Source organism: Schistocerca serialis, chromosome 1 (genome assembly GCF_023864345.2).
Source record: "Schistocerca serialis cubense isolate TAMUIC-IGC-003099 chromosome 1, iqSchSeri2.2, whole genome shotgun sequence".
Taxonomy (NCBI): Eukaryota; Metazoa; Arthropoda; class Insecta; order Orthoptera; family Acrididae; genus Schistocerca; species Schistocerca serialis.
The window spans coordinates 485,174,123-485,199,599 of NC_064638.1; the positions used below are offsets into that span (position 1 = coordinate 485,174,123).

Genomic DNA, 25,477 nt, shown 5'->3' on the forward strand with positions numbered 1-25,477 from the left:
CACTATAAAACTGCTTTTGTTGTACCTACGGGGTTATATGAATTTGTAAGAATGCCATTTGGTTTGAGGAATGCACCCGCCACTTTTCAAAGATTTACAGATTTGTTGTTGCGCAGACTGAAACCAACAACATGTTAAGTATTCTTAGATGACATTATCATTTTTTCTAAAACTATGAAGGAACATGCAGAGAGACTGAGGGATGTATTGGAAAGGTTGAAAGGAGCTCACTTGAGTGTGAAACTGGAAAAGTGTGCCTTTGCCCAATCGCAGATACAATATTTAGGACATATAACAAGCGAAGAAGATGTCAAACCGGATCCCTGTTTGACCACAGCAGTAAAGGAATTTCCAACACCAACAAATATCAAGGAATTACAGTCATTTTTAGGCCTTGAAAATTATTACAGACATTTTGTGAATAATTATGCTACCACTGCTAAGCCCCTGACTAAATTATTGAAGAATGGAGTTAGTTTTACCTGGACCAAGGAATCTGATGAAGCCATGCAACAAATTCAACATGTTTTAACTAGAGCCCCTGTACTACCATACCCGAGTTTTCAAAAACCATTTCTTCTGTTGGTAGATGCCTCAGATTATGCTGCAGGAGCCATTCTGTCACAGGAAATCAACAGAGAAGAAAGACCAATCGGTTATGCATCTTGATGGCTTAACAAAGCAGAATTGAATTATAGTACAACTGAGAAGGAACTTTTAGCACTCATGTTTGGCGTAACCTACTTTTGATGCTATTTGTATGGGAGGAAGTTTACTGTCATTACGGATCACGTCACATTACAGTGGATGTTGAGCCTGAAAGATCCTAGTACACTACTGGCCATTCAAATTGCTACACCAAGAAGAAATGCAGATCATAAATGGGTATTCATTGGACAAATATATTATACCAGAACTGACATGTGATTATATTTTCACGCAATTTGGGTGCATAGATCCTGAGAAATCAGTACCCAGAACAACCACCTCTGGCCGTAATACGTCTGGGCATTGAGTCAACAGAGCTTGGATGGCATGTACAGGTACAGCTGCCCATGCAGCTTCAACATGATACCACAGTTCATCAAGAGTAGTGACTGGTGTATTGTGACGAGCCAGTTGCTCGGCCACCATTGACCAGACGTTTTCAATTAGTGAGAGATCTGGAGAATGTGCTGGCCAGGGCAGCAGTCTAACATTTTCTGTATCCAGAAAGGCATGGACAGGACCTGCAACATGCGTTCGTGCATTATCCTGCTGAAATGTAGGGTTTCGCAGGGATCGAATGAAGGGTAGAGCCACGTGTCTTTAACACAAATGTAACATCCACTGTTCAAAGTGCCGTCAATGCGAATAAGAGGTGACCGAGACGTGTAACCAATGGCATCCCAATACCATCACGCAGGGTGATACGCCAGTATGGTGATGATGAATACACGCTTCCAATGTGCGTTCACCACAATGTCGCCAAACACTGATGCGACCATCATGGTGCTGTAAACAGAACCTGGACTGATCTGAAAAAATGACGTTTTACCATTTGTGCACCCAGGTTTGTCGTTGAGTACACCATTGCAGATGCTCCTGTCTGTGCTGCAGCGTCAAGGGTAACAGCAGCTATGGCCTCCGAGCTGATAGTCCACGCTGCTGCAAACATCATCGAACTGTTCGTGCATATGGTTGTTGTCTTGCAAACGTCCTCATCTGTTGACTCAGGGATCGAGACGTGGCTGCACGATCCGTTACAGCCATGCGGATAAGATGCCTGTCATCTCGACTGCTAGTGGATACGAGGCCGTTGGGATCCAGCACGGTGTTCCATATTACCCTCCTGAACCCACCGATTCCATATTCTGCTAACAGCCATTGCTTCTCGACCAACGCGAGCAGTGATGTCGCGATACAATAAACCGCAATCGCGATAGGCTACAATCCAACCTTTATCAAAGTTGGAAACGTGATGGTACGCATTTCTCCTCCTTACACAAGGCATCATAACAACGTTTCACCAGGCAACGCCGGTTCACTGCTGTTTGTGTATGAGAAATCGGTTGGAAACTTTCCTCATGTCAGCATGTTGTAGGTGTCGCTACCGGTGCCAACCTTGTGCGAACGCTCTGAAAAGCTAATCATTTGCCTACCACAGCATCTTCTTCTTGTTAGTTAAATTTCGCGTCTGTAGCATGTCATCTTCGTGGTGTAGCAATTTTAATGGCCAGTAGTGTAGCAGATTAACTTGTTGGGCTTTAAAATTGAGCAAATTTGAATATGAGGTAAAACATAAACTGGGCAAGTTGCATCAAAATTCCGATGCATTAAGCCGGAAAGATAGAGTGATTGTTACCAATGATGTTTCTATTGAAGAATTGAGGGAAGCACAGCAAAGGGATATTGAATTCACAAGTACGAAACTTTGCCTGAATTTTCTGTCGAACATGGGATTTTGTATCGAAAAACCCCACTGGGTAAACAAGTAGTAATCCCAAAAGAATTATGTCCAAGGATAGTAGCACAATGTCACGATAGCCCGCAAGCATGTCATGATGGTCTTCACGCCACCAACTGTCGAATAGCCGCCCACTATTTCTGGGAAGGCAGACGGTGAGACGTGCAGAAGTATATTCAAAATTGTTTGCCCTGCATTAAGAGGTCATTGCCACCTGGAACGAAGGTGCCTTTACAGCAAGTGCCAGAAGCCACTTGTCCTTGGGCTTTAGTAGCAGCAGATATTGTTGGTCCTTTCCCTTTGAGTCCACAAAATAACAGATATATATTGTCCACAATAGATCATTTTTCCAGATTCTTAATTCTTGTTCCCATACCAGGCATGTCTGCAGAAAATGAAGCTCATGCGTTTGTCACCCAATTGGTGTAACCATATGGAAGTCCTGAAGCTGTACTTACAGATCAAGGCACAAATTTTATGTCAGCATTGTTTAGAGAAGTCTGTCGATTGTTGTGAATCAAAAAGTGGAGAACGACACCGTTTCACCCAAAAGTGAACAGATGCCTAGAGCGAGTCCACCACACAGTTACGTGCTTTCTTTCTTTCTATGTCAATAAAAATCACTCTGACTGAGACAGGTACGTCCAATATGTCACGTCAGCATAATTGGTTAGGAGGCTGCCAACAACCCACATTACGTAGTTACAGGACAAGGAGTACAAAATAATGGAGGAAATATCATACAAAATGTTTAATAATATCAAGGAGGGTAAAGGCAATTACTGCTCTGAAAACCAAAGGAGACGTGAAACTACCTTAAACTAGAACCTTGCTAGAGGAAGTGTTAACGTGACACTGTACTATTATACCACATTACTTGTAGTATTGGCACAACTTAATGACAGCAAATCTATGAAAAGGCTGTTCTTGTTGGATACCTCTTCAGGTTCTTGCAAAGATTTTCATCTGTTACATAGCTTTTATTTCTTCCAACAACAGCTGAAAATTGGAAGAAAATGTCAAAAACTGAACTAAATTTTTGTAATACAATATCACATAGCAGAACAAAAATGACAGATTAGCTACCAGTGTTTTAAAAAAAATTGTTTATTTTGAGACAACTTTCCAAAAAGCGCTAGTAACTGAGTATTGAAAGTATCTATTCAGACTAATTTTCAACTATACTATACATCAACACTCACTGTTATTTCAGTATTAAGATGTTTGTTTCCTTCTTCTTTCTGTCCTCAGATTATACTTACTATTGCCTTCAGATACTTGCATTCAAGGCCAGCTGCTTGGGCAATGTACAATGCTCTCTTTTGAAATTGACGAACTTATCTGTTCAATGAGTGCAAGAGCCCATTACTATATGCCTTATAATTATTATTTTGTTGATCATTGTTGAATAAACCATGCTGGTTACGCTCTCCTATCCCTTTTGTTGAGTAATATTATACCCCTTTTGTGACAGTTATATTTGTCACTTCTCACTCTGAATCACCTAAATATGTTCATCAGGTGCATGAACCCAAAAACGTGTGAAGTTTCCGTGCTACAAGTACAGTCAGCCTGTAAGGTAGCTGCCGCGTGCCGCACGCGCGTAGCTGCCTCGTGCCGCACGCGCGTAGCTGCCTCGTGCCGCTCTGACGCAGTGTGGCAACTAATCTACTGAGTCTTCTCTCAATAGTGTTATGAAGAAATGTACACTTTTCTTTTGCAATTGATGACTTTAAACAGAACACAGGGTAACAATGCATTTTTCAGAACTGAAAATTAAACATGAATCACACACACATGTTCGTAGCCATGCATTATTTCCTTCTAAGTAATGCTTCCGCCTATTGCACAACATTAGCTTTACCATCTCACATCTTGTGCCACTGCCACCAACTTCGATGTCGAGCACCTCGCATACTGTGTAGTCTGCAGTTCAACAGCCACTGACTTAAGAAATTGCTGACCCAACTCGTTGCTCAGCAAATATTTTGCCTCCACTTCGTATAAAGGGAGCTCAACTGTCCTTGTAATCTTAGTCACCTCTTTCGCACCGTGTCTGCAAGTGCTATTGGTGTGCACAGTCTATCTTCGTTCACTACTCCACCCTCAAGGTAATGAAACAAGTGATTATCATTTTTTCTGTCATTAATGCAACGTATTTTCGCCATCCTGGACTACCAGAAGGATCTCAGACCATCGTTTATTTCCAGATTTTGGACTTTTGGAATTACATGGACGCAAGTGCTCCGCTACCTGGCCTATTACGTTTGCCACTTCATTGTATTCAACTATCGCCACATCATGAAGAGGAGACTTCTGCTGTCAGCCATTTGTATGGTTTCCAGTGCCCTACCATTCACGAACCACCCATCACTGTCAGGCATCATGTTTGAAAAACTCTGAAGTCTATGGTATACCCCGCATATTTAGTGATTGACACAGTACTTGATACTGCGCCCCTCATAAAGGAAGAGTTAGCATTGCAACAAACTGCTGATCAACTGTTAGGATACGAATCATTGCTCGTACAAACAGGTCAAAAGAAAGCTCTACTGGTATTATGTGACCTTAGGCAAAATATTGATCACCTTCAATGCGAGCTGCGTAGTATAATTTCAACCATACCTGTCCTGCGCGTAAAATTAGCCTGGTTCGACGCTGGAGGCGCCATACTTAAAACTGTGTTTGGAATTCCTGATCATAAAGATGCCCAACATTGGAATAAAGAAATCAGGCAAATCAGCACATTTGCTCAACAGAAGCATGAGACATTGTTACGCCAGCAAGCGCGATTAATGCACATTGAAGACAATCTGTTATCAGCCACCAAGCAAATACACAGTGTTGCGGCTACGATACTTCACCAGTACGAATCTCTTAAGAACTCGGTACAATGGGACTTTGCGACTATACAAGCTGAGATATCCAACCTTACACTAAATTCAAACCTTATCATATAACACACAGACCATCCAACTGCTACTTGTCAATTTACGTGTCACCATACAACTAGGATTATGAGGAATCCTGAGTTCCGAACTTTTACCAACCAAACAATTTACTGAAGTACTGCAAAATGTTACCACCGATTTGCCACCATCAACACATTCAATGTTGCCCGTTCAAGAAGCTATGTTACCCGACTATTACGCCAAGGCTAGAAACCAGTTATTAAAACGCGCCAACACCCTGGAATTCCATATACTTATACCCCTTGCATGTTTATATTGTCAATTTGAGTGTTACAAGATACACGTGTTCCCTGTTGCATGGTCAGCAACCAGACAGTATGTATGCTGGAATACAGCAGACATCCTCATCATTAGCCCGGATCACCAAAGGCATACCACGATGTTCCAGAATCAGTTGAATGAATGCATACATGCTCATAATTTCATGTGCCGCAAAATCGCCCTTTGAAACCATCCTAAGGGATGTGAGATTCGTCTTTTCCTGGGGAAACGCCAAACGTCACCCTGCTCATGAACGGTCATTCGCTAGCGGAACCCTGTTTCAGGACCGTTAGCACAAACCACCTATACGCCGTAAACCAACCTACAACATTAACACTTTGTTGCTATGAACACAATTTCCAGTTGCAGACATATGAGATAGAGGAAACAGTTCCTACTGTGATGTTATCACGCCACTTGTAACCTTTCAATGCCAGCAAGACTTACTCTGTTAGTATTCACACCCATCTACCTACTTTAGCTCACTTGTGGTACCCCTGTCAACTGATTTGCCTGCTTTGTCCAATATATCAAATGATCACCTCTTAATGTCAATTGATGACCTCTTAGAACATGAGAAAGGACGAAATTCTTACGATCGCCTGTTAGCACATTTAAGTGAATGGCAGACAGCCACTACACTACATACCACCATTATACCCAGTGCCACGGTAACCCCAGCCACTACTATTCTTATTATTGTACTGATATGGATCATGTATAAAAATGGGTTTTGCAAACAGATACAACCGTCCCCTCCAATAGTCCCAGAACCTCAGCCTCATGGAGAATATTGTCCATGATATGAGAGAAAAAAAAAACCTATCAAGGCATGTGCCCTCCTTTAGTTTTATGAGTTCAACAGATCTACCGGTGTGAAAACTTGTGCAGCATAGTGAAGTGCTCCCCTAGTGTTTACCCCTTTTTTAAATGTGTGTGAAATGCGTAAACCTCCCCTCATACTCTACTGCACTGAGTTCCAGTGAACAGACCAGGCCACCGCCACGCCCCCTTCCAGCCGGCAGCCTGGACGCTGTCCACCAACACAACACACCACTCGGACCTGTGTGGCAATATGTATACTCTTTTTTTTAAAAAAAAATTGGCATGTATGCCTGATACAAATTATTACTTTCTCAGATGTTTTATTCACACTTGCTAACTCATGTAGTTTTGTGCTGATGTTTTATACTATTTATTCCTTGTTCTTGTATAAACATAATATTGTTGAAGTGTGTAAACCCCTTTGTGACCCCTAGGAGGTCTTTAAAGTCTCTACACCCACCCCTAGTTTAAGGCCCCTGCCATCTTCTGTGGGAACCTTTAACAGTCAAACCATATCTGCTTTGTTTTGCAAACTAAAATTGTCTACATTTAAATAACAATTACATTGAGCGAATTCACATGCATTATCTGCTCCCACGGAAGAGGGAGGAGTGTAAGGTTGAGCCAGATAGTAGGGGATTCTATCGTTAATTTATTTCTAAAGGTTAATTTCATTCTCTCGTTATGGTCTAGCATTAGCTGGCAACTTTGACTGCCTGTAATTTTCTCGTCCCATGGTCTGGCAACAAAAGTCAACACCAGGGTGGGCAATCTTGATCACACCGCCTCCCTCATGTGCTGATGAGGCAATGCCATCTAGGCGATGCTGACCAGGCCATGCTTCTGAACTTTTCATGCCACCCCTGCGGGTTTCTTGGCTTCTGATCAATCAAGGTGGAGGAAGCCGTGTGGCCATGCTGGATGTACCCCGTCGCTGGTCGGCAAGGCTCTCTCTCTGCCGCGCGCCCTATAGCTGTGAACACCACTTGGCTCTTCCGGTGTTGCGGCGCCGTGGACTTTGTCTCTGTGGCCACCACACTATTCGGACTTGTCCGAATGGCAAGACGCCACTATTCATTAACTTCACCCACATTTGATGCGAACTATGCATCGCCTACCACTACGCTCTGGCTCACCCTCACCTCCCTAGGCCTGACTTACGTGGCCCATTTGAATGCATTTTCTGCCAATTAAAGGCCTCTTACCTAAAACTGCCCTAATAGTTTATTCCCACCTACCGCCTTCTGCTCCGGTGATCCTGTACACTATACTGCTGAGCAAATACCTTTATTACTTTACACAATATTTATAGTTAAGCCATTCATATCATTTAATGAACCTAGCTCGTCATTCTGCTACCTTGCTACCTTGCATTGTCACAGCTAGCACCGTAAGAGCAATCTGTGTAACACAACATAACATATGTGTACAGCCACTGATGACTTGTCTCCACATCAGCGTATAGAAGAAGTACATTGCCGTTTGGTATGCTGTTTGTTTTGTTGCCTGTTCTCTCTGGGTAGTGATATAGTTGCTCAAAAGTTTCTGTCTCCAGTTGGAAAATGCCTTCTAAAGTGGAATAAATTTTTCAGGTGGTTTTTTAGTTAGTGATTCCAAGATCTAGTAATGAAAACAGTGACTTATGTAATGCACTGTATGACCTAATAGGATAGATATACTTTGAAATTTTGATGAAACTCACAAGAACATAATTTGAAACTTAATCAGTAAATAAAATTTTGTGCTTTAGAGGAAAGGCAATAAGGCATTTATTTACATACTCCCAAGAACAACACTGCCAAAAGGGAAGCAAAGAGAGTAATGACCCAAGAGAAGTAGACCCAAAAGTTATCTGTTTTCTGAAATATTGTAAGGGAATGGGAGGTGCAGATGTGAAAAACTGTATAACGGCTACGTTTCCAGTGAGGTGGAGAACCATGAAGGGTGGAATTTCTCTCTCAATATATATTTCAGACATACGCATATTTGATGCTTATATTGTGCGCCACAATCTCAATGATCAGAAAAAGAAAAAGTTCTCATACTTGTGTATATACTGAAGAACAGTTATGTAATGTCTTCCAAACTATGAAACAAGAGGAAGTCTTGAATTAGATTCTACACTAGTGCATTTACAGGTAAAGGACTGGGATCAATTTTTGATGTACATGCAAGCAACTGAGAAGAGGTGGTACCGGTACTCATTAAAAAATGCACAGTGCCCTATAACGGACAAAATAAAAGTGCAACTGCACAGAAATACAAAAAGAATTATTTCCGTCCACGCTTACTAAAGTGTAGGCTGGGTGTGAAAACATCATTCTGAATCCACATGAATGGTATGTGGAGAGAGACTGCAAAATACACATATGAAACTGAAATGCAAAATATTTCTAACTTTATGAGCAATAATTTTTTTACAAGTATACCTGCACTTTTATGACTTTACCACCCATTCATATCTGACTGGTATCGTAACTGCTGCAAGTTTAAACCACACATGAATGTGTTAATAGAGTATGATGGAAAATTAGACCACTGACCTGTACAACAATCACAGGGCAACAAAGATCTAGTGCCAAAATATGTCACAGATGCCGTCTCAAGAATATGAATGGAAGCATGATGCCTCACGGCAGCATGCTACACAACTTCTAATGCAGAATGAGAACCCAGTAAGAAAAAGAAATTGCAGAAATTTGTGACAGATTTGTGGCAACTACATAATTAATAGTTTATTAAGAGTAATATATTGTTCACTGAATGTTAGTTTTGAGACAGCTGTTACTTTTCAGTGAACAATGGGGATAAAAATATACGACTCAACAACATAGCCATCCTTTTCCACACACACACACACACACACACACACACACACACACACACACACTGAATCAAAATATATCCTTTTAGAGTCACACACACGTCTTATTGGCAATTAAGCATTTTTCAGTTGTATAGCTTGAGGGGAAGTAAATGCTTTTACAAATACATCCCATTTACTAGTGGTCATGTTCATTTCAGGTCTTTTGTCATACACTGCCAATCTTTCTACAACTGAATTTGCGATACTGTGAGGGTTCTCTCCTCCTTGATGCAACCTTCTTACTCATTTTGGAGGGATCATGCCTTCTACCAGACTCTTTCTGTGAAATGACTGCTATTACGTACATGGTAACAGGTACTGGTAGGTCCACAAACTGTGTTTATTAACCCAATTAGAAATCTGTAACTTCCGATTGACAATAATTTCTTACAAGCAATAACAAGAACATACTCTCATAATGGTTCTGAGTCAAATTTGGTTCTGCATTATCTATAGGTCTCCCAAGTTACCAATTCCAACAGTCACAGAACTTCACCATGGACAACTCCATAGCACACTGCACTGCTCTGCAGACTCTGAGCCACACCTGCCCTGACCTCACAAGCAGCTGTCTGGCGCCCACAGAATATCTCCAACATAAATAACCACATCAATCCAAACAGAACCTAATTTCCTTTTATTTAAAACTATCACTATTTAAACCTAGTCTTTTGCAATTCAGTTCTCAGCGTTCTACATATTTCAATAAGCAAACACATACGATCTTGCAACACAAATCAGAAGCAAGGATACACATCACTAATTCCTACCGACAACAATGTGCATTTGCAGCCTTACAATATCTCATCAAAATTTCCATTTTCTCTTCTTGTAATCACAAACAAATTCTCAGAAGCAGTGCTCTGACACAGTTTATTGCTCACTTCAGAGGTTTCACACTTGACAGGATCTCTCTCACATCTCCTACTGATTTTATTAGTCTCCAATGATGCCATTATTCTGCTAGGGATGTTACTAGTTCAATTCTTGAGAAGCAATTTGTCCATATGAACAGTTGGGAATGAATCAGTTTACACATACACTAGTCAGCTGATAAGCTTAATACAACAGGAATGCACTAAATGGTCCATGGGCTGCACACTTTGTTGAACCATCCATTTGGTGCCTCAGTGTGTTTCTCAATTAGTAGACGTAACATTTTTTCTAGCACAGACAACATGATCACCAAAGTGTGCCCAGAGCTTACTACTCCTGACGAGTGAGGACTGTTGGGCATGAACAACAAGTTCCGAGATCAGTATCATTGGATTCATCAAAACATAAATGAGCCCAATCTGTTAGGGGCTGCACTTATTCAGGCAAAAACTTAACAACAATACTACAATAGAATATATTATGCACAAGTATAATTAATAGTTATGGCTCTGTGTGATACTGACTTGAAAAAATTATGAAAGTGATATTAACGATCAAAATTCTGGTTAATGACCACAGGAAACTATCATCAGACTATCTACTTCAGTCCACAATGACCATCTTCAGATCTGGTTAAAACAGACGAAGCCTTATATTACAGCAATACAACTATGTCAAAGTGGCATCATGTGACGGATATAATAATAGGGCAAACCCAGCCACAGTAATGGGAGAACCAATGTGAATTGTGCTTTTCTTCACAGCAAACTAGGGTGTACGGGTGGAAAAAAAAAAAATTTAGATGTTTGTGACATAAACAAGAAATTTATAATCTGGTAACTTTTCTGTGATCATCAACTGGAATTAAATAAACAGATTCTTTACTTTCTGAATCTTAGTCTTTATTCGGGTTTATGTCATTCAATTTAGCCAAAAATAGTATACCGACTGTACATAATTATGAATTGACTGTCAAATGATTAAGCAAAGCCAACACACTGTTCGTCCATTGCTGAAAAGATGATCCATTCCAAATAATGAATATCTTGTTGATTTCTAGCAGTCTTTTTGTTCAGATGGTAATTCTGCATCAATATATGTACATAAAAGTCCTCTTTAAATTATGTTAAAAATATCTACACACTAATATTTATCTACTGAACACCCATGCATACACACATGATTATAATTGGAAACAGTTGGTATTTATGTTTATTACTCACCATTGAAGAAGAATTTTAATCGATTTGCAAATACATTCTCCAGTGGTATATTTAATTCTAATGCAACGGGAGTGACCAGACCTCTCATTCCTCCAGAGACTAGGTAAACAGGTGTACTTCTCTGATGAAGAGCTTCAACTAACTCTCTGGAAAGAAGGAAAGTCAAACATAATATTATACTGGAACAGTTTCAGTATTCTCTTAACACTTAACTGTAAAAGAAATTCTTAAATACTGGAGCCCACCACATTAACCTTTGACCAGATGCAGCTCATACCTATTTTTTAAGGCCCTGAAGTGGAGCTGTCCATAAGATTGATTAAAATACATTTGTCAATGATTGATTACAGAGTTCAAATTATCAGACACATTTCAAATAATTCCCACATTAATAGTGACAGTCAACAGTTTGAATGTTTTGATACAGATTGATAGTTTTTTGAAAAGGTAGTAGATAACCTTCAGGCTGCACTAATAGGAGTTTCACAAATGAATAGAGGAAATTTGCGTGTGAAAAATGTGCCATTACCATTATTAGCAAGTTTCTTTTTGTGAATATATTGTGCACGAATTCTAGTGAGTTTTATTTTCTTATGAATAACTGAAGAATACAGAGTCTGAAAAAAAGTACGACATGAATGCAGTGTGTGCAATTTGTAAGGCAAAAATTTGGAATATGACCTTGAAACAGAACTATGGTACTGAATCTTCCAAATATTTACGAAATGCTCATGCAACATTTTGCAGCGCAGAAGGTAGACAAGCTGATTTCATATGTAAACCTAAGGGTTAAGCTAAGTGAAGTGTGCATTAACACACAATAAGCAATCAGTTTCTTGTAATATCCTATTCTGCCTACTAAATGAAATACTTAAAATGGGCAATAGCTGGTTCATACAGCGACATCACATATTCTAATACTTTAGAACAACAAACCATACTAAAAACACCACATTTTGAAGAGATCTTTGATGTGTTTTGGCACATAAATTACATATTTTCATCACATGCAAGTATAAATATGAAAACCAACAAATATGGTGTGCTAGGTTTACAGAAAAATAAACATTGGAGCTGTTCAGTTTGTTTTTATAAGCTAATCACAGCTCAAAACCTGTGACATCATGGAAACGTCATTATTTTGTCTTGTGAACTCAAACATAGTGGATTCAACAGAAAACAAAACAATTAAACTTTCCTCAAGTTCAGATTTTAAAACATGAAAACCATGTATGCAGCAAAGCAAACATACACTGCATTAAAGATCTCTCTCCAAAACACATCTTTTCGTACAATTTTTGTTGGGATAAAGAATCGGGAAATGTGCTGTTGGCAGATAATTGTGCTAAATATAGATCTTATTGTGCATTTAGCTTTTGGCATTGTTTAGTAGTTGATTATGAACTGGAAACAAGATACTATATGTAAACTTGTGGTCAGAGTGTGATATTGCTATACTGCAGAAACTTAATGACGGCGACAAAGGCAAGAAGGAGACAGCTGTTTCAAGAAATGGTCTCCCCAATCATCAGATCTCACTCCATTGTGACTTTTCTGTGGGGACACATGAAAGATCTGTTGTGTGTACTGCCTCTACCATGTGATGTAGCAGAGATCCAGGAGAGCATATGGGAAGTGACTGCCACAGTCAACAATGCCATGCTGGGATGGGTATGGCAAGAATTTGATTACCATATTGATGTCTGCCGGGTCACTCATGGTTCGCATATTGAATGTTTGTAAAACAACTTTCAGAGTTTCTCTTCAAAATGCAATGTGTATGACATCTGTACAATAAATAATTGAAAGTGTTCCCTGTACATGACATTGACACACTAACACTTGGAGCTGTCCTTTTATTAGAAAACAAAGTGCTCATAACATATGGCATTCTGAAATACCTACACATCACATAATGCACAGCCAAAATAAGAAGCTATGCTTAAAGTCTGCATCTAAATGAATACTACGCACTCCACTGTATGTAATGTCTGACAAGGTACTTTTGCAGTTATATCTGCCATTCCTCTCCTATCCTATTCACAAGCGAACAGAGGGAAACACTCTGTGTCTTCTTATACACCCCACTCTATCTATCTTACAGTCATGAACTTTACACGAAATATACAATGCATCATAACTGATCCACAGTCTATAGTGGTTCTCAATATTTTCCCACGATAGTCCTGCAGAACACTGTCTTTCATCCAATAATTCAAATTCAAGTTCAAGTTTTGTATGAGCTAAACTACATTCAGGCCATTGGAAGAACATCCCAGATACTTCATGCACATGGAGCGCTTTGATCTGATATGTGGTATTCGTAAAAGTTCCCATGGGGATAGAACCTATGTTGCCGCCCCTACAATTCAAAATCAGACATGGTGGTATATTTTCTCAGTGGCTGTTGTTGTACGCTCATAGTTAGTCACGGATCATGAGTTTCCAATTCAGTTAATGTTAATGATGCACCGTAAAACACTGATAATTTCAAGCGTATGTGAAATGGCCTAATACTTAAACAATATGAAAGTCAGAAGGGCACTACTTTAAAGAGCAAACCTCATGAGCTTGTCTACAATGTATGATGATATTTTGAGGAAGAAAGGGATAATGGCAGGCCTCTTATACTGTGGTCAAAAGTTCTCTAATGAGTAGCTACAGCTCTGAAAATTAGAATGACCTCTGAAGAAAATAATGAAGAAGTGGTGTGGCGGAGATCTACAAGAACCAACTGCTGCTCTTTTGACTCTAGGAAAAACCTGAATGAGTGCTGCTGAAATGGCAAAACTGGATAATTTTCAAGAGGGTGCAATTTGGCAACATATATGTCAGCGTTATATGCAGAAGGAATATCACACCCGAAGGAAGTTGCTTATCTCACTAACAGACAGCGAGTTGTTTTTCAAAGGAAAAACCTGCGTCTGAAGGATATTAAAGAAGACAGAGTTCTGATGGAAAGCGTCATCCAGCAGAAGAGTGCTGCTTGAATATAAAGATACCATTTGCCTGGAGATTTCATTTCATGAGGGAAGTAGCTAAGTGGAAACCTCACAAAATATTTGGTTGGATAAAGTGTGGGTAAATACTGGTCATCTGACACCAACTGTACAGACTGACAACACTGCGTGAGGAACACTGAAAATTTCTGTTCGAAAAGGCAATCTGCTCATTCTTTACATGCTGCAAAGATAGGTGGGCTTGTTCCAAATGCTTTGTTGTTCCTTTTAAATAAAGGAATCTGGGGACTACCATGCAGAATGATTGCAACAAAATGAAAAGAATGATTCATACATTCTTTGCTTCCAAATACAGAAAAGAACTCCACTACAATATTTGATACTGCACCGTACCCCTCCATTCACTTAAACAAAATCTCTACACGCAGCAGCAAGAAGTGTGACATAGTGGACTGGCAAGCGAAAAACAGCATAGATTCATTTGACAAGTAAATGAAAAAGGAATAACTGTTAGAAATCATGAAACAGCATAAATCATGTAATATCGTTTAGGACACTGACAATGTCGCAGAAGAAAATGGTCATAGAATGTTGCACCTTCCATCTTATCACTGTCATTACATTGTAATAGAACTTGTGTGCCCTCAGGTGAAATCATACACCACAGACAGAAATAAAAGCTTTAATCTAAAAGACACTAAATTTTTAGTGTATGAGGCATTAGGCAGCATTACTCCCACAAAACAGAAAAATATTGTTGCACGTACATGGCACATCTTGGAAAAGGCATGGCGACAAGAAGGAGCCCTGGAACAAAGAGTGAAAGAGTTAATAATAAGATCAGGGGATGATAGCAGCAGCAGCAGCAGCAGCAGCAGCAAAGACTCACAGCGACAGGGACGTGGATAATGATGACACCCGCTTAAGACTGTGGAGTCTATCCACTTCCAAAAGTTAAGATGAGAGGTGCATTTATGCATTAAAATACTAAAACGTCTTAATATTTATCTTGACATATATTTCCAAATCTCCTCCATTGAATTATGAAGACAGTGCTTTTTTGATTTCCCAAGATTATTAGGATTTTTTTGTGCATCAGTTGTATGGCACAACAATGGTTCTACAGTTTTCTGGCACGATATTCGTAGTCAGGTGACTGACACAGCATACTAACAAACATCTGTGTAGTAGAATTGGTAACATAGCCACTGACTGCTACAAACATCTTCAATTCGCCCAACTTTGATCTATTATGATCCTACTTGATTAAGATCGCAAATGCTGGACCAGGTTTCCCCCATGTTCAGTAAGCAGTCTCATTAACACATACAACACAAATTACCAAAAATTTAAGTCTTCCATCCTCCTTCCTTCTGCTGATTTCGAGTGTTAGACCTACACTTCATATTGCTTCACAATATGTATTATTATATCCAAGTACTTGTAAGATTTGAAAGACTCTACAGTTTTATTACCAATGTTGTGACTGCATACAACTGTGTTCTCTCTCTCTCTCTCTCTCTCTCTCTCTCTCTCTCTCTCTCTCTCTCTCCCCTCCCCCCAATTTGTTGGCATTACATTACAATTACACATTTCCAGAGAACTAACGTTCAGTACGCCAAGAACATTAACAGAGCTCTTTGACACACAACCTCACGTGCATGACAAAGATAACAATTGGATTGACTGCAACTTACTGCCACTTCCAACAACTCTCTCTGTAACTCAGGACTGACAATAAGAAGTATAAAAAAAAATGACAACATAATAGGAATGTTAGTAGCATAGGAAAAGGAAGCTTTTTATAGAAAATTGCTCCCAATATATGTTGAATTAAAATATATACTCTTAAACCCTTTGTAACTTATATTACCAGAAATTTGATTCATTTGTCCTGATTGAGACACAAATACTTCAAGAAATCATAGTAGGAGATAAGTACAATAATACTTACTTTATACCTGGTGTCAACTTATGAGGACGAGCACTTATAAAATCTCTTAACTGTGACATCTGAGGCTTGATAATGTCAAGTCTCCGCGCAAAAGCATCACGGAAATTCATACTTCCTTTCATTGCTTCCTCTGTCCTGTAATTCAAAAATAAATATAAAATTATATCACCTGTAACAAGTTGAACTTGGGATTATTTTGCGCTTCTTGGAGAATCTCTCTAGAGGGGTTGTAAAACTATGTCCACTGTCTCCATATAGTGAAATAACTTCACCTGTTTCATACAGACAGTTTCATTGTAGTTTTAAGATCATCAGCATTTAAAAATTGTCAAGTACATGGCTGAGAGAGATCTCAAATGTGTGTAGCAAAAAAGAGTGATGCAAGTAACTCACAACACAAATATTAGTAAAGCTTTCATCAAAATCAATACACAACCTATAACACACAAAATTCAAATCACAAATTTGTAACAGTCCGATAAATTTCTTATTTGAATAATGTAGGGAGATTTTAGATATAGAGCTCAGATCAGTAAAAAGAAGTATTAATACCAGTCACTAATTAACAAATTGAATGCGCTGGTGAGGCATCACATCTATGAAACATCAAATAACAGTTTGCTGCCAACAACAAAGAACTCTTCTATTGAATCCTTGGCACTACAGCAATGCTTATTTCTTTCTTCTATGTGAGCTTCCCAAGACAATTGAGATGAGAACAGAATAAACAAAGGAAAAAGTGATGCTTTTCCCTTTTAGTATACTGCTTTCTACACCAAAAATTACACCCTTATAGATAATGGCACAGCGATTTACTAGAGCATGACAGTCATTTTTCAGTTCCCAGTACTGCCAGGGTCCTTTTCCTTGATGAGTAGAACAAGGTGCACTCAGCCTCATTAGGCCAACTGAAGAGCTACTGGAATGAGAAGCAGAGGGGGGAGAGGGGGCAAAATCCCCAACGGTCAAGCTTTATGGGGTGCCCAAGTCTCACAAGGATTTGGATCCCCATGGTGTTCAGTTGGCAAATATCTGACTCCTATTGTAAAATAAATCTTGTATCATGTAATAAATAAAAGAACATTACCTCGGCAGCAGCACAGCCAATCAACATTCAAAGATAAGGCCTGTCTGATCCCATGAAAAGGTGATTTTACACTAAATATTTTGCACTCAAAGAGTAAATACCAAATAAAATAAATCTACTTGTACACACATCAAAAACAGTTTTGCATCACCCCAGTTCCCAGAACTCCTGAGGATAGACGTTAACTATGGATATCATTTCACAGATACAGTCCCTTTGACTGTTAAGAGATGTCATTAAACTCGCCCAAAGATGTAAACCACCAAGCATGAACAGTGCCTATTAGATGGAGGGGGTCCAACATCCGATCAGTTCCAGTCATTCCACCAGAAAGGAGGTGCATGGCTCATGTTGTCTGTAGTTCAATCATACCTAGACGGTTAATACTGCGGTTCGATTGCGTTCGCATTGTTACTTTGTGCCAGGAAGGACTCTCACAACAAGGGAAATGTCTAAGCGTCTTGGAGTGAACCAAAGTGACGTTGTTCGGGCATGGAGGAGATACAAAGAGACAGAAACTGTTAGTGACATGCCTCACTCAGGGTGCCCAAGGGCTGCTACTGCAGGGGATGACCGCCAGCTATGGATTATGGCTCGGAGGAACCCTGACAACAACGCCACCATGTTGAATAATGCTTTTGGTGTAGCCACAGGACATCATGTTATGACTCAAACTGCGCGCAATAGGCTACATGATGCGCAATAGGCTGCATGATGTGCAACTCCACTCCCAACGTCCATGGTGAGGTCCGTCGTTGCAACCACTACACTACGCAACGCAGTACAGATGGGCCCAACAACATGCTGAATGGACCGCTCAGCATTGGCATCATGTTCTCCTCACCAATGTGTCGCATATGCCTTCAACCAGACAATCGTCTGAGACATGTTTGGAGGCAACTCGGTCAGGCTGAACGCCTTATACACATTGTCCAGCGAGTGCAGCAAGGTAGAGGTTCCCTGGTGTTTTGGTATGGCATTATGTGGGACTTACATACATCACTGGTGGTCATGTAAGATGCCATAATGGCCGTAAGATATGCGAATGCCATCCTCCGACCGCTAGTGCAACCATATCGGCAGCACATTGGCGAGGCATTCGTCTTCACGGACGACAATTCGTGCCCCCATGGTGCACGTCTTGTGAATGACTTCTTTCAGGATAACTCGAATATAGTGCCAGCATGTCCTCCAGACATGAACCCTAACAAAAATGTCTGGGATAGATTGAAAAGGGCTGTTTATGGATTATGTGACCCACCAACCACTCTGAAGGATCTACGTCAAATTGCCATTGAGGAGTGGGGCAATCTGGATCAACAGTGCCTTGATGAACTGCCAAAGTGGGTTACGTAAGAAAGAGGGTCTGAGGGTCTGCTAAAAGTGAACGGATTCAGTCAGTGAAGGCAAGATATAAGAGAGCCGGGTATGGCCAATGCGTGAACGGCATAAAACAGTGGACTCCTCAGAGCAGTAGCGCTCCAGATGGCATTCCACTGTTGGGCAAACAGAGATTTGACGTAGATCCACATATTTGCAGCTGGAATTGTGAAAGGAAATGGGAGGAGGGGGTGGGGGGGGTGGTAAGTATCTGCTTCTCTAGCCATACAGTCAGCCGATTCACTCCCTGAGATTCCCATATGACTTGGGACCCAGAGAAAGACAACTGAACAGGGGGCATACTCAAGGGCGGAGAGAAGGTGGCGGTGTGGTTCCCTCCGTCCATTTTACGTCATACCTGCACCTACCTGCGAACACTGTCTCAGCAGATCATCAGTAGGGAAGCCGAGCGAAACCTACTGTACTTTGACATGAACCAGGCTGAAAGTCACTAATCTACGTTTCAGGAGAAAGTTTCCACACAAAATGAAAGGTTGGAAATTTTGTCCTTAATTAATATATTCTGAACAAATATCACTGCCAAGCCCGTGCTTGTCTTAATACTTGTCACTCACAATCCTTTTCACTCATGTTAGCAAGTTTATGGTGTTGCGTTTCCCAAAAACTTAATAGCTACCAAAATACGGATTGTTTTTGTTTGAGAATGGTCGCCAAATATTAAGTCTGTCGGTACCTAATGCAGTCACAGTTTTTAGCCATCGACCTGCTCAATATGTCACGCGGAATTTATTTCTTTTCTCATCACAAAATTCACTTAAAAATTCCGAAATTTCTACACACCCATCGGAATAATTATGCCGTCACTTTACAACACTTTTGATGTATGAAACACTGCTAGATCTGGCAACTTATCATTTCCATCGGAACTACTACTACACACGTCCGAACTGTTTCATGGCTAGGCTCCGACTCCTCTCCAGAATACTCTAAGTCTTCTCTACCAGCAGAGAAAAGTGCGCGAAGAATATTGCTTTACCATTGGTCAGTTTACTCAACAGCCAATAGCAAAACAACATTCTCCCATGTCAGTCCGTGCTTTTCATCAATAACCAATCGCGAAATAGTAAACCTAACGACTCCACTTTTTACCGACGTAATTATCTAATATGCTGAAGTTTTGTTTATGCATAAAGTTATTTACTACTGTCATTTATACCTGAATTAACTTTCCCTTTACCATAAACTTACTTTACAAATCTATTCTACAAAAATCCCCTTTGTCCACATCCATACTTCTTCGAAATGTTCCCACACTAAATCCCCCTACACAACTCAAACAATTATCTTCATATTAACCTCAAACCACACTCAAGCATCATTCATACTGCTAAAACACATTTATAACATTTTACATACACAAAAAGACATAATACCAGTTTATGAAAATACTAGAACAGTTTATGAAAAACATTCTATACTTTAGTGTACTCTAGTGGGCACAATCAAAACTAAATCACAGTCCCCTATCCAATACTGTCCTCTATCGGCTGATACATAAACTACATGCGCGTCCTGTCTCGCGTCACCATCTGTCACTATCCAGCTCTGAGACACCTCTCCCACTTAACCGCCTCCAAGGCAGGATCAGTATACGGCACTAAGCCTCAAAGGTCATGGATAGCAGAGACCAGGGGTGACGAGAGTAGCATCAATTGATAACCCGCAGGCTGCTCGTGGAGTCTGAACAAATTAAAACATTATGCCGATTCACTCCCTGAGATTCCCATATGACTTGGGATCCAGAGAAAGACAACTGAACAGGCGGCATACTCAAGGGCGGAGAGAAGGTGGCGGCGTGGTTCCCTCCGTCCATTTTACGTCATACCTGCACCTACCTGCGAACACTGTCTCAGCAGATCATCAGTAGGGAAGCCGAGCGAAACCTACCAGAAGATTATGGAGGGAGGCCTGAGAAACAAAAAGTAAGGCCGTGTGAATGGCTAGAAGCTCTGTTGCAAATACACTACATGATCCTGGCAACAAATGGTGCTCAAAGCCGATAGGAGATGTGAAAGCGTATCCACCTTATCAGTAGTCTTAGAACCATCAGTGTAAAAGATGGTGGCACCCCGGAACTCTGCAAGGATGGCACATACAAGATGCCGGTAAACCATAGGAGCAACAAAGACCTTAGGAACCTGGAAAAGATCGGTCCTAATCCGTGATCTAGACACTATCCAGGGGGGGGGGGGGGGGTATGGGAGGAAAGACACGGGGTGCAGTCCAGTCAGTGCAGATGGAGATCTTGGCAGAGGGTAGTGAGATGCACGCCAACCGGCAATCCCACCCAAGGGCATCCCTCATTGGCAAAGAGCACAGGGTACACAGAATGGTCAGGGAACTGGCGAATGGTGACTGCGTAAGAAACAAGGAGTTGGCTCCGTCGGATGTGTAGAGGGGAATGCCCGCATCTGTGAGGAGACTATCAACAGGGCTAGTGCAAAAGGCACCAATAGCCAGATCAGGGTGTACTGTGGGTCAACGACAAAAATGCATAACCCACATTTTGGCGGGGGAAAACTGGAAGCCATGGGTGGTGACCCATGCAGAAGCCCGTTGGATGGCACCTTGGAGCTGGCGCTCAGCAGATGCCGCCGAGGGTAGTGGCAATGAGGAAGAGTGTGACACTTAGCACAGAACACAGAACCCTGTGGGATACCATTCTCCTTTATCTGGGGGGGTGCTGAGTGAAGTGCCAACTCGAACCCGGAAGAGCCAGTAAGATAAAAACTCATGGATAAAAATCGGCAGGGGACCACGGAAGCCTCGGTCATGGAGGGTCACTAAAATGTAATGGTGCCAAGCCATGTCATATGCCTTATGTAGGTCAAAGAAAACTACGACAAGGTGCTGGCGGTGAGTAAAAACCTGTCGAATGGCTGATTCCAATTGAAGTAAATGGTCAGTTGGAGATTGCCCTGCCTGGAAGCCGCACTGATACGGTGACAAAACGCCCCAAGATTTCAGCACCCAACATAATCTGGAGTTGACCATCCTTTTGAGCAGTTTACAAAGCACAGTCATGTGGCTAATGGGGCAGTAGCTGTCTAGACACATTGGGTTTTTCGAGGGCTTAAGGACGGGGATAACTGTACTGTCTCGCCATTGTGACAGAAAAGCACCCATGAGCCAGATGTGATTGAAGACCCTGAGGAGCTGTTGCCTCTGGCAAACATTCAAGTGTTGAATCATCTGATTGTGAATGGAATCTGGCCCTGTGGCTGTGTCTCACGAAGAGCTTGCACCAATTCCCATTCAGCGAAAGGTGCATTATGGGGCTCAATGTTGTGCAGAATGAAATGGAGGGGGGTCTGTTCAACTCTGTGTTTCTGTTGGAGAAAGGTAGAAGGGTAGGAAGCGGACGACAATGCCATCACAAAGTGTGTCACAAGGTGTTCTGCGAGGACAAATGGATCAGTGCACAGAGCTCCTTGGAGGTTCAGACCCTGGACAGTTGACTGTTGCTGGCAGCCCAGAATGCTACGGAGCTTTGACCAAACCTGCGATAAAGAGGCATATGTCCCCAGGGAGGAAACATAGCTCTCCCAGCATTCCTTTTTACTCCTCTTAATAAGGCAAGAACCCTTAGCTCAGAGACGCTTAAAAAGGAGGAGGTTGGTCTGGAAGGGGTGTCGCTTAAATTGCTGCAGTACCCGTTGGCGGTCCTGGACAGCGACTACGACTGTGATGTCCTTGGTCGACCACTGTACCGGCCAATGAGGGAGCCCTGTGGATAGGGGGACAGCAGAGCCAGCAGCATGAAGAAGAGCGGTTGGTTGGTTTAAGGATTAAAGGGACCAAACTGCAGAGGTCATCGGTCCCTTTTTCCAAAATACTAAAAATACCCACAGAGAATAAAAAATGTTCAACAGAATAGGACACAGACGACACAGAACAAAAGAAACATAGACAAGGACCATACAAAACAAAATAAAATCACACGGAGTGTGACGGTGGTTGGCCGACCACAGGGGGGGGGGGGGGGGGGGTGAATGGAAAAGCTAACCACCGAAAACACATTAAAAACTTAGTTTAAAACCGTAGGCCAAAGGCCAGAATCAACACAAAACAATAAAATAAAACAGAAACACTCAGATAAAAGAATAAAAACTCCCTACCCTAATAAAACGTAAGACTAAGGCAGCCATAACAGGGTCATCAGATAAAACGGCAGGGAGCGTATCAGGCAGCGCAAATGTCTGCCTGACCACAGCTAAAAGGGGGCAGGCCAACAGAATGTGGGCCACTGTCAAAGCCGCCCCGCAGCGACATACAGGAGGGTCCTCCCGGCGCAGTAAATAACTGTGTGTTAGCTGGGAGTGGCCAATGCGGAGCCGACAAAGGACGACTGAGTCCCTGCAGTTGGCTCGCATGGATGACCGCCACACAGTCGTCGTCTCCTTAATGGCACGGAGTTTATTGGGTGTGATCCGATCGCGCCATTCAGCGTCCCAAAGCGCAAAAACTTTTCGGCGGAGGACTGCCCGCAAATCAGTCTCTGGGAGGCCAACATCCAGAGATGGTTTACACGTGGCCTCTCTCGCCAGGCGGTCAACATGTTCATTGCCCGGGATACCGACATGACCGGGGGTCCACACAAAGACCACAGAGCGGCCACAACGCGCAAGAGTATGCAGGGACTCATGGATAGCCATCAGCAGACGAGAACGAGGAAAACACTGGTCGAGAGCTCGTAAACCGCTCAGGGAATCACTACAGATCACGAAGGACTCACCTGAGCAGGAGCGGATATACTCTAGGGCTCGAAAGATGGCGACTAGCTCAGCAGTGTAAACGCTGCAGCCAGCCGCCAAGGACCGTTGTTCGGAATGGTCCCCTAGAGTTAGCGCATACCCAACACGACCAGCAACCATCGAACCGTCGGTGTAAACAATTCCAGAGCCCTGATACGTGGCCAGGATGGAATAAAAGCGGCGGCGGAAGGCCTCTGGAGGGACCGAGTCCTTCGAGCCCTTTGCCAAGTCGAGCCGAAGACAAGGGCGAGGAACACACTACGGGGGTGTACGCAGAGGCGCCTGGAAAGGAGGTGGAACAGGGAAAAACCCAAGCCCGCAGAGAAGCTCCTTGACGCGTACGGCGATCAGACAACCCGACCGGGGCCGACGGTCCGGCAGATGGACGACCGACTGCGGGAACAGGACACGGTAATTTGGATGCCCGGGCAAGCTAAAAACATGGGCAGCATAAGCAGCCAGTAATTGTTGGCATCGTACCCGCAGTGGAGGGACACCTGCCTCAACAAGGATGCTGTCCACAGGGCTGGTGCGGAAGGCACCAGTGGCAAGTCGGATCCCGCTGTGTAGTATTGGGTCCAGCACCCGCAACGCAGAGGGGGATGCTGAGCCATAAGCCAGGCTCCCATAATCCAGACGGGATTGGATTAACGCCTGGTAGAGCCGCAACAGGGTAAATCGGTCGGCGCCCCAGCGGGTGTGGCTCAAGCATCTCAGAGCGTTTAGATGCCGCCAACACGCCTGTTTAAGCTGCCGGATATGAGGCAGCCAAGTCAACCGGGCATCGAAAACCACCCCCAAAAACCTGTGCGATTCCACCACTGAAAGAAGTTCGCCGGCAAGATAAAGCCGCGGCTCCGGATGGACAGTGCATCGCCGGCAGAAATGCATTACGCAGGTCTTGGCTGCCGAAAACTGGAACCCATGAGCTACAGCCCAAGACTGCGCCTTGTGGATAGCACCCTGTAGCTGACGTTCAACAGCTGCAATGCCAGTAGAGCTGTAATAAAGGCAGAAGTCGTCAGCATACAGGGAAGCAGAGACAGAATTTCCCACGGCCGCAGCGAGCCCGTTAATGGCTATTAAAAACAGGCAGACACTTAAAACAGAACCCTGTGGCATACCGTTCTCCTGGACGTGGGTGGAACTATATGAGGCTGCGACTTGCACGCGGAAGGTACGATACGACAGAAAATTTCTGATAAAGATCGGCAGAGGGCCCCGAAGACCCCATCCATGAAGCGTAGAAAGGATGTGATCACGCAATGTCGTATTGTACGCCTTCAGCATGTCGAAAAAGACAGCGACCAGGTGCTGTTGGCGGGCAAAGGCAGTACGGATGGCCGACTCCAGGCTCACCAGATTGTCGGCGGCGGAGCGGCCTTTACGGAACCCACCCTGAGATGGAGCCAGAAGGCCCCGAGACTCCAGTACCCAATTCAAGCGCCGGCTCACCATCCGTTCAAGCAACTTGCAAAGAACGTTGGTGAGGCTAATGGGACGGTAGCACTCCACCTCCAGAGGGTTCTTTCCAGGTTTCAAAACGGGGATGACAATGCCTTCCCGCCATTGCGACGGAAACTCCCCCTCGACCCAAAGACGGTTGTAAAGATCGAGAAGTTGCCGCTGGCAGTCCACTGAAAGGTGTTTCAGCATCTGACAGTGGATGCCATCTGGCCCAGGAGCGGTATCAGGGCAAGCAGCGAGGGCACTGCGAAATTCCCACTCACTAAATGGAGCATTGTAAGATTCCGGGTGGTTGGTGCGAAACGAAAGGCTCTGGCGTTCCAGCCGCTCTTTAATGGAGCGGAAGGCCTGGGGGTAATTCGCAGAAGCGGAACTCATAGCAAAA

General features: G+C 42.6%; 1 protein-coding gene across 2 annotated transcripts in view; it reads right to left on the reverse strand.

Annotated features, from left to right (window-relative positions):
* LOC126473751 (phosphoserine phosphatase) overlaps nt 1-25,477 on the reverse strand; it is a 74,040-nt gene that overhangs the window by 23,558 nt on the left and 25,005 nt on the right. For both annotated transcript variants that reach the window (XM_050101013.1, XM_050101004.1), the window contains exons 3-4: nt 16,384-16,518; nt 11,470-11,615 (exon numbers count right to left, since the gene is read on the reverse strand). In XM_050101013.1, coding sequence (XP_049956970.1) covers nt 11,470-11,615; nt 16,384-16,518 — 281 coding nt within the window. The remainder of the gene's footprint in view (nt 1-11,469; nt 11,616-16,383; nt 16,519-25,477) is intronic.